The 10,781-nt window shown below is 51.1% G+C and overlaps 1 protein-coding gene across 3 annotated transcripts in view; it reads left to right on the top strand.

Annotated features, from left to right (window-relative positions):
- The window catches only part of BMP1 (bone morphogenetic protein 1), an 83,714-nt gene that overhangs the window by 52,840 nt on the left and 20,093 nt on the right, over positions 1-10,781 (top strand). For all 3 annotated transcript variants that reach the window (XM_024197232.3, XM_024197233.3, XM_024197234.3), the window contains exons 7-8: positions 1,949-2,073; positions 8,025-8,140. In XM_024197232.3, coding sequence (XP_024053000.1) covers positions 1,949-2,073; positions 8,025-8,140 — 241 coding nt within the window. The remainder of the gene's footprint in view (positions 1-1,948; positions 2,074-8,024; positions 8,141-10,781) is intronic.

Raw genomic sequence — 10,781 nt, 5'->3', positions numbered from 1 at the left:
TTGCACTCCTCCTGCTTCAATTTCAGCCCCCTCCCCTCAGCACCTTTCCCCACACACTCGGGATTGTTACCCCTGGATGGCTGATTTAAAGCCATGTGTTTGTTACGGTCTCCTGTCGGCCTGGCCCAAAGCAGCGCAGCTCCTCCAGAATTGTCTCCCTCCTGCCCCCCGAGCTGCTGCCCCAGCTCCATTAAGGGGCTGGTGTCAAAGCAAACTTCCCTCTGGTTGATAACTGACAATACTGCTGAACGTAGCAATGCCATGGCTGGTACTAATGCTACCGATAACTGACGATACTGCTGACCGTAGCAATGCTAATAGGATGTATAGCACTATGGTGCTATAATATTAATACTGCTATTCATAAAATCATAGAATATTAGGGTTGGAAGAGACCTCAGGAGATCATCTAGTCCAACCCCCTGCTCAGAGCAGGACCAACACCAACTAAATCATCCCAGCCAGGGCTTTGTTAAGTCGGACCTTAAAAACCTCTAAGGATGGAGATTCCACCACCTCCCTAAGTAACCCATTCCAGTGCTTCACCACCCTCCTAGTGAAATACTGTTTCCTAATATCCAACCTAGACCTCCCCCACTGCAACTTGAGACCCATTGCTCCTTGTTCTGTCATCTGCCACCACTGAGAAGAGCCGAGCTCCATCCTCTTTGGAACCCCCCTTCAGGTAATTGAAGGCTGCTATCAAATCCCCCTCACTCTTCTCTTCTGCAGACTAAATAACCCCCGTTCCCTCAGCCTCTCCTCATAAATCATGTGCCCCAGCCCCCTGATCATTTTCGTTGCCCTCCGCTGGACTCTCTCCAATTTGTCCACATCCCTTCTGTAGTGGGGGGACCAAAACTGGACGCAATACTCGAGGTGTGGCCTCACCAGTGCTGAATAGAGGGGAATAATCATGTCCCTCGATCTGCTGGCAATGCTCCTACTAATACAGCCCAAAATGCCGTTAGCCTTCTTGGCAGCAAGGGCACACTGTTGACTCATATCCAGCTTCTTGTCCACTGTAATCCCCGGGTCCTTTTCTGCAGAACTGCTGCTTAGCCAATACTGTGAATACTACTGATAAGTTGCAACACTACTGAGAATAGTTGTAGAAAAACAACTACCAATGCTCCTGCTAGTACTAATACTACAAATGTAGTAATACTACTTAACATTTCTAAGATAGTTTTCAATGCTATTGATAGGAGTATTAATGCTACTATTACCGTTTCTAATACTAATATGTTAATTAATCCTAGCTCTAATACGCAATGCTACTTGTAATACTGCACTACTAATAGTACTATAGTAACAGTGCTAGTGTGGTTTCCCTGAAGCCTTTGGGGCTGTTACTGTGGTATGAGTTCTGCTCCTCTCGCCTTTGTCGGTGCTTTTCCTTCCCATCTGCTTCTCCATCCACCTTTTCTCTTCCACCCACTTGGTCCTAAAATCTCCCACAATGAAGCTGCGCTGTCTCCTGAGCGGGCCACTGGTGTACTTCTCCCCCCTTCACTCCGCCAGTCATTCCAGGAAATAATTGGGCTGAATTTTTGTGGCACCTTCTTTGACTGTGTGGCCAGTCGGGGTCTGGGCCATGTTCATCTCTGGGATAACTCCATTGACTCCAGCCTCCCTCCAAGCACAGTGAGCGGCGTTTGCTGTGGCCACGTACAGCTTAGACATGAGCGGACCTGGACTCTCGCATGCCCACCGAGCCTCACTTAGGCTCTCAGACTGGGCCTGGGCGTGCTACCGTGGCAGCGTGCTCAGAGAGGAGGGCAGGAACCTTCCCTGCTCTGCAGCCAGTTTGAGCAGCAGGGGAGCCCTGCATGGAGCCGATGAAATGTGAATTTCTGCCGCAGGTGCCGCTTTGCTATGGAGGCCCCAGGGGAGCTGAGTAGCTGGCGCCATCCATTCCCCTCACCCCTCTCTGCTCTTGTTCCAGGGGGGTTTTCCTTGACACCATCAAGCCCAAATACAATGTGAACGGGGTGGTGCCCCACATCGGCCAGCGGACTCGGCTGAGCAAAGGGGACATAGACCAGGCACGCAAGCTTTACAGATGTCCAGGTAAGAGCCACTGGCTACTCAGTATCCAAGGTGGGGGTAGGGTAGGTGCAGAACATGCATCTGCCTGCTGGGATCAAGGGGAAAAGGGCAACATAGCCTGACCTGATACAGTATTATTATTACTGGTATTACAGTAGCATCCAAGATCCCAGTTGAGTTTGGGGCCCTATTGTGCTAGGTGCTGTACATACACATAAGTCAGAGACAGTGCCTGCCCTGAAAAGCTTGCAATCTAAATAGAGGAGGCAGACGAAGAGTAGGAAAATGGGGATTATCTCCATTTTACAGAGGGGAAACTGAGGCACAGCGAGGTCACCCAGGGAGTCCATTGCAGAGGTAGGAATTGAACCTTAGACCCCAGGAAATCTTAACCACATAACCCTTCCAGTTGAAATTGTTCAAATTTTGAAATTTCCACCAAAAAATTCATCAGAATTTCAAATTTTTTACCAAAAAAACCTGACAATTTTTTTCTCCAATTCTCCCTGGTTTTCAATCAACCATGGAATGACTAATTTTTTACCTTTTAAAAAAAATTTTTTTTTGACATAACTTCTAAGAAAAATAAATAATAAAACCAGGGAAATAAATAAATAGCGCGCGAGAGAGAAATTTAGAAAAAAACAAAGCCCAGCTCAAATACACACTGCTGTGAGCGCAATCAGAGTGTAGCATGCATTCTTTATAGGTCTGTAGTGTATTTTTTATTCTAGCTGAGCCACACACCTATTTTGTTTGTCTCCTAGCTGCATGAATGTAAAATCTTTGCTAAGGACGACTCGGAAGGGAGTTTAGAGGGCAGAGAATGAGTCAGTGACCCATAGGGAGTTCCACTGGGAATGGAATCACAGTCTCCGATTTGGTAACACCAGCTGGAGTAAGCTGAGCCTGGTGTCCCAACCCCTTCCTTGTGTGTTATGTCCCCCGGATTCTGATGACGTGCTCTGATCTGACCGCTTCTCACTGCTTTATGAATGGAAATAGCATGACATAACCCAGGTCTGAGAGCCCAGTCTGGACCGACAGCTCCCATCTTCACCAAGGCTTTGGAGACCGTCCGGCCATCCCCGGCTCTGGCGCCAGCAATTAAACAGATGTCAGAAAGGAAGGCAGGGACAAGTAGTCAAGAGAAGAGCCGGGAGTGTGTGAAACTTCTGGTTCCCATTTGACTCCTGAGTCTTTGTCGGGCCTGGAGATCCCAGACAACCAGCCTCGCTCACCCTCTGTATTCACAGAGAGGTCAAAGGCTTGTAAACAGAATGGGCTTGTTTTTCCACCAAGGAGTTCAGTGGGAACGTTTCTGAAGGGAATGATGAGTCAGTGCCAGGGAATAGGGGGTGGTGCAGCAGACGGGGAGCTACTGGCAGAGTTGAGTGTGTGAGGAGCACGGGGCTCGGATAGCAGGGTCAGGAGTGAGGTGCATTGACGGAGGTGGGGTGGGTAGCCCAGAGCTGGAATAGCGACAGGTGCAGTGGGACAGGATTGAGGTGCTCCGGCAGAGTTGTGTGTAGGGAACTTGCATCCCACCCTCATTTTGCCTGGCTCTAACTGGTGCTGATCACTTCGGGGACCACTCCATTTCCCCTAAATTCAGTCAAAACAGAATGAAGATAAAGATGATAAAAATCTGCTGAGTTTCCCGAGCCCTAGATGGGCCCTTTCTGCTGCTTTCTCTGGAGCTCACCTGAGAGAGGTCGGCAAGCCCTGTTATAAACCTTCCCCCTTGTGGGTTGCTGCAAATGGAGGATGTTACGAAGAACCAAAGCACGTGTCAGGCAAACAGAAGGGGGCTCTGCAGTGCCACCCATGAAAAATAGCCCCGGAGACACATGCCTTGTGACAGTTGCCTCACCAGCTTCCCCCACTCCCAGCTGACAGGGTGTTGATGGAGAAGACAGGCTGGCCAACAGCTGTCAGTCTCCTGTCTTCCCTGGGGCTTCCTGCAGGCATCAAAGCGAGTATCTTCCAGCTGGTTTTCCTGATGTGCATAGTGTGACCACGTGGCCCATCCGGGGTCAGTAATCGGAATATTGGTCTGCAATGTCAATGAGAATGAGTCGATTTTGCTACAGTTGTCCACGGCTGGGGGAGACAATGTTGAATCTCCTAACAAGTTCTAATTGGCTGCCTCATTGCGCTCGGTGCTGTACATACACATAATAAGAGATGGCCCCTGCCTCAAAGTGCTCACAATGTAAATGGACAAGACAGACAAAGGAACAACTGAGATCCCCGTTGTACAGATGAGGAACTGAGGCACAGAGAGAGAAAGTCAGTGGAGTTACTCCCAGTGCAGCCTGAGATCTGAATCTGGCCCTGTGAGCCAAAGAACAATGCTGTGTAGGAGCCAGGGCGCCTGGGTTCTATTCCTGCCTCTGTCACTGACTGGGCTTGAGCAAGTCATTCCACTTATCCGTGCCTCAGTTTCCCCATCTATGAAATTAGGTTAATACCAAGCTCCTTGGGCCAGAGGGGAGTGGAGTGCAAGGTTGAATTCATCAAAGTATGCAAAGTGCTTTAGGATCCTCAGGTGAAGGTGCTAGAAATGGGTAATGTATTTGCAGGGCATCTATGGTAGATGCTATGGTGACCAAGGCATTACAAATGTGTGTGATATCTAAGTACACTACAGATAGCAGACCGAGATCCAGAAATCTAGATGGACCCTGACTCAGGACAGGAGCAGACCCTGCAGAAATTCCTCTGCTTAGAGATAATTTTTACAGTGGAATAAAATGAGACATGTCCCTTATTTTGCTTCTTTATAATGGAGAAGGAAGCCTGAAAGGAGGTTTGTTTTTGTTTTATTTTGTTTTTTGTTTTGTTGATTAATCACATAAGTAAGGAGGAGTGACAGCTCTTCTTCTGTTTGTTTTAAATCGAAATTCGGGTCCGCCCTCAGGTGGAAGGCTCTATGGAGGACTGGAGAACTATGACATCACATAGGCAAGGAGAGCACAAGTTGGGCAATTGAGTGGAGAAGGGATTTTTAGTCAAAGACCTTAGAACTTTTTGTGCCAAATTGTCTCCATTGGCTTCGTGGGAGTTTTGTCCTTTTACATGGATTTTTTTCCCCTTTGTTTATCATTAGTTCCTGTTTAACTCCAGTGACTAATTGGCCTCTTGGAGAAAGGAAGTCTTTGTTATACATATAACACCTTTGCCTGGCCCTTGCAGTGAGAACACCCAAGAGACCTTCTAGTGGTTCTCCAGCAAACTCAGGGCAGAACAGAGTGGAAATTGCTGATATTTCTACGGTTAGAAACCAAGCAGGGAAAATTATTATTAAAAAGAGTGCAAGCCTCCTTTTTCCATGGGAGGGACAGGCTCAAACCCCAATTCTGAAATTATCTTTTACATTTCACCTTTAATCTTGCTCCATCAACACAGTCCCCAGTGCTGGCTCCACACTCGGGGGGCGGGGAAGAATGTATTGGCCCGTGGACAGCAGTACTGAAACGTCGCTCAGCTTCGCCACGGCCGACTAGATCATGTGGCTTCCAGATGGTAGTGCTGGGCTAGCTCCAGATAGTGCTAAGTAGTAAACCTGTCATGGGCCCAGCTAGCTGGCTGGCCACGACATGGCGTGGCAGGGTGTGTGTGTGGGGGGGGGGAGATTCCTGTCCTGATGGAGGCAGGGCTGCCACGGGGGCATAAGTGCAGATGCAGCTCCTGGAAAGCCTTAATTGGCACTTGGATGCAGCTCTCCCCTGGCTGGGTTTGAGGGTCTGGCTTGGTGGCTATTGGAGCTGGAAGGCAGGGGGAAATTGTTTATAGGAGAGCGTTCCATCCATGGTGCACTGCTGGAAAGGCTGAGACTTGAGTGAGGGGGCGGGGGGGGGGGGGACACAAAAACTCTTGTAAGGTTTAATTTTCCATCTTAAAGTTGGGACTTCTGTTGCTGTGGCAACATGGCACCAGGTTGGGTTTCCATGGCTACTTGGGAGCTTCAGTCCAGGCTATTGATTTGATTGGGGGGGTGAGGGGGATGCATCTTAAAAAGGCCAGTGCTGCTATTTGAGTGACAAGAAGCAAAGCCCAGAGACAAAAGACGGAGATTTCCCTTGGAGCAATGCAGCCAGAGGGGTTGGGTGTGTGTGTTAAACATCAGGTTTGGAAGTGCACTTCTGCAGGAATGCAGGGCCAACTCCCAGCCAAGGTGGGGTAGCCATGTTAGTCTGGATCTGTAAAAAGCGACAAAGAGTCCTGTGGCACCTTATAGACTAAGAGAAGTATTGGAGCATAAGCTTTTGTGGGTGAATACCCACTTTGTCAGATGCATGACAGCCAAGGTGATTCAGCCTGGCTAAGGGGGATAAATTGTCCCCTTTGCAATGTGCTGCCTTGGGGGGATGGGGGGTGGTGTCTGTTTTTGGGATGGGATCTTTGAAAGCCACTGGTTGTTGAGCCTGATCCAAACATCCCTGAACTTTGCATTTAGATCTTGCGGCAACTTCCCTCTGGATGGGACACCGGAGTTTGTGAGAGCTACCAAGGGGCAGAGCATGCACTCTGGCAGTCCAGAGGGGCGAGCCTGGCCCAATTCTCTGTCTGTACAGTAACTGGGAGCACGTTGTGCTGTGCCGTACGGTCCTGTGGGAGCACTTCCCAGGGCTGCAGAGTGCACCCTCTCCTTGTCCCCAGGATCAGCTCCCCAGCACGCCTTCAGCGCTTTAGTGGTCCGTTGAGCCATTTCCTATGGGCACTTGCCTCCCTTATCTGTGCTCCCTCGGAATGGGGCTCCAGGTCTAAAGGCACCTCCAGTCCCATTACAGCGTCAGGAGCCCAGACTGTTCAGAGCTGCTGGGCCCACAGAAGGAGGCTGGAGTCCCCGGAACAGCAGTGCAAGAGCAAAGAGCTTTGGGGTATACCTGGCGTATGTGTGAAGTTCACCTGGTTTTGCATCAGGACCACAGACTGGTCAGAACGCTGAGAGTTCAGAGTCAGACCCCAAGCAGGCCCTGGGATTTCTAAGGTTCCCTATAGCTTTAGTTCCCCGCCACTACCCCAATCCACATAATCCTTCTCAAGAAACAGCCCCACACGCAACCCTGCGACCATCCCCCACTCGCACCCAGCTATTATTCAGAAGCTCTTCCTGCACCTAGACTCCAGCTCCTGCCTTCATCCCACTGCTGCTCTTCCTCCCTGATACAAACCTGGCAGCTCTGGACACTTCATTCCACCTGCTGCTGCTAGTGGTACCCAGCCTCCCCATAGGTGCTGGAACTAGAGGCGCTGGGGGGGTGCCGCCTCACCCCTTGGCTTGAAGTGGATTCCATCATATATAGGGTTTACAGTTTGATTCAATGTCTCTCGGCACTATACAAATTGTTCTGGCGCCCCTGCCCACCTGGCCATACAGCTCCTCCTGTCACAAACCCTTTCAGAAGCCTTGGCTCGTCGTGCACCTTGAGAATACATGCCAGTAACACGTCCCTGTGTGTTTCCACTATAGCCAGGAGAGACACTAAAGTCAGCCAGCCCGGATACCTTCTGCTCACGCTTGCAGAGCTGGCATGGGGAGGGTTGCAGATGGAAAACTCAAGGCACCACTTTTGGGAGGGCAGGGAGCTGTTAGCGACACGTTAACCCTTGTAACCGTGGGAGCAAGTAGCTTGGATCCAGAGTTTGATCTCTGATATGTTGTCTGTCCGGGGTTTTCCTACTCTTGTGCTGGACTTGGGGGAAGACTGGAATAAAATTCTTTCATCTCTCCGATTTGGATGTCTCTTACCCCCATCCATCTGCCTCTCTTACTCCCTGCTCTGGCAGATTTATGGGGGTGTGGGTGGCAGTCCGTCGGCCTTTGTTCCTTCTGACCCAACCTGCTGTTGAAAGGGGGATCCGCCGTGGGGCTGCTTGTGAGGGACGCAATGATTTGGCTAGGTGCTGGGGATGGCTTTGCTGCTGGGTTTTTAACCCTCCGCCCTATCCTGTTTTGTTCCCAGCCTGTGGAGAGACCCTCCAGGACAGTCAGGGGAATTTCTCCTCCCCAGAGTTCCCCAATGGATACCCTGCACACGTGCACTGCGTCTGGAGGATATCGGTCACGCCGGGGGAAAAGGTACCAGAGCCCACCCCGAAGTGTCTGGGGTGGGGCACACAGTTGCAAAGGGCTGGGGGTGAAGGGATTAAATGAGGGAAATCCAGGTGCTGAGTGGTGCTTTTCTTTCTTGTTCCTCCTTCTTCCTAGTTCCCTTTTCCTTTCTCTGTCTCTCTCTCCCCCCCCCCCCGCTCTCCTTCCTCTTTCTTCCCCATTTTTCCCTTCCTGCCTTTCACTCTCTGTCCCTTTTCCCCTCTCCCCCCTTTATCTTCTTCTCAGTAGCCCCCCCTGGTGGAGCACTGGATGTAACGCCATACAAATCATCACCTTCTCTCCTTCCACTCCTTTGTGCCCCTTGTGTTGTGGTTCCTTCCGCCACACACACATACACACACACACACTCTGTCTCTCTGTCTCTCTCTCTCTCTCTCTCTCCCATTGGCAGGTCAGCCCCAGCTTCCAGTGTGCAATGTGGTGTTTGCTTTCTCATGGCAGCACCCCCACTCTGGCTGGGATCCCATGTTCTGGGAAATGTCTTGACAGCCGCAGCTATTTAACTGCGCGCTCCCCAAGCTCTACTGCGCGGCTCCGCATTACCAAGGATCCACTGGAAGGGTCTCGATATGGAGCACAGGGCAGGGCGCAGAAACAGGAGTGGGAACCGCTCCTTCGCTGCGCCCCATTGGAATGTTACCAACTCCTCCCATCTCATGCTTTCAGGGTCACCAGGCTCCGATCATTTAGGGATGGGAAAGACCAGGAGAGCATGTGCCTTCAACGGGGGGGTTGGGTCCATCCTCCCCTTCCCACACTGCCAATAGGAGGGGATCCCAGCAGGATCCTGGCTTGGAGACAGGGGGTCAGGGAATGGAAAAGGTGTGAATCACTGCATTAGAGCCATCAGAGCCATTTACTCTTTGGGGCAGGGACTGTCACTTTGTTCTGTGTCTGTACAGCACCTAGCACCATGGGGCCCTAGTCTATGGCTGGAGCTCCTAGGTGCAATTGTAATACAAATAGATAATGATCATTAGAGCACTGAGCCCATCCCCCTGCAAGGACAGGGTACGGGCCCCAGAGCCGGGACATCACACTGATGTGCTGCTTCGCCTTTGGCTGTGCCTGCCTGTGTGGGAGGGGCAGTGGGAAGGTCAGTAGCCAGCAGCTGGTGCCTCTTGGGGGTCTGAGCGCTCCTCCCTAGAGTGGGAGTCACCAGAGAACAGGGGCAGTTTGAGCCAGGACCCAGCCTGCTACTTGGGTCACAAGCAGTGGGGACCTTTCTCTTCAAACAGCCTGGTTCTCCCCTTTACCCTCAGCCTGTGTAGCCAGGCACGGTGGTTCAACCCTCCCATTCCGCCCTGCTGTGCTACCCACCAACGGGATGGCTTCATGTTCATGCCAACTGGGGATGGAAAAGGCCTTGTGATCCATCCCCAGTGGGGTTAGCGCAAAGGCAGGGGCTATTCCCTGGGGCTTTGGCCAGCCTGTTGGAAATGTCCCAAGCACAGGGGGGCTCCCAGTGCTTGCCTGGAGAGGGACTCAGAAATATCTCTCCTTTGGGAAGCTTTTTCCCCTGATGATCTGCCTGAAGGCCCAATCCAGAGCCTGCTGAAGTCACTCGGAAGGCTCCCAACGCGTTCAAGGGGTGTTGGATCAAGCCCTAATTGCTCCTCTTGTTCAACTTTACCCCATTCCTATTAGTCAGACCATGCTAAAGTTCCCCATCCCCCCACCCCAGCCTTGCTGTTTTCTGCCTGTGAATCGTGCCAGCAGGCGGCTCTCTTGGCTTTCCATAGTTAGCAGCTAGCCAAGCTAAGCAGCTCTACGTGTTTAGTGCCTCTGGCTGCCATATCTCAATGCAAGCACCTATCCATCCCTGAGCCCTTCAAGACTTTGGAGAAGGACCCAGATCTGACAATGCCCACACTTGGGTTATAAATAAATTAATAGAGATATCCTATCTCCTAGAACTGGAAGGGACCTTGAAAGGTCATCAAGTCCAGCCCCCTGCCTTCACTAGCAGGACCAAGTACTGATTTTGCCCCAGATCCCTAAGTGGCCCCCTCAAGGACTGAACTCACAAGCCTGGGTTTAGCAGGCCAATGCTCAAACCACTGAGTTGTGATCTGGAGCTAGGCTCTGCAGTCTAGGCCCATTTCTAGCTGGAGGAGTTAATCAGTAGAGCTTTACGCAAAGTCACGATTGCCCGAGTTGGGGTTTCGTTACGGACTCATAGCTTGGGCCAGGTTCACGTGAACCTGGGGCCGGTGCTTTGCTTTTCTGACGCCCTGGGATGCTTGTGGTTCCCACCTCAAAATCAAATGAAACTCTGCTATTTCAGCGGGACTTCCGTTTGAGTTTCTGCCATTTATTCCACCCTGAAGTTCAAAGCTAAACCCAGGGTGCGTGGCCTCCCGCGAACACTTTCCTGTGTTAACTGACATCTTTCCTCAGCCAGCGGTTGCAGCGCCCAACGATACTTGCCTGGGGTGATCACAATAACAGATGGGCCTTGGACTAGCTGCAGTGCAAACGCTCTGCTTTCAGAAGTTTGGGCCTGTGACTAGTGATTTGAGGTATCTCACTTGTTAGCTTCCCAACTTGAAGTGCCTGAATGGACCGTGATTTTCAAACAATGCTGAGCATCCCCCTCTGCAAGTCG

Source organism: Terrapene carolina, unplaced genomic scaffold (genome assembly GCF_002925995.2).
Source record: "Terrapene carolina triunguis isolate 2854851 unplaced genomic scaffold, T_m_triunguis-2.0 Scaffold53, whole genome shotgun sequence".
Taxonomy (NCBI): domain Eukaryota; kingdom Metazoa; phylum Chordata; order Testudines; family Emydidae; genus Terrapene; species Terrapene triunguis.
This window is presented reverse-complemented; position numbering and strand designations above follow the sequence as displayed.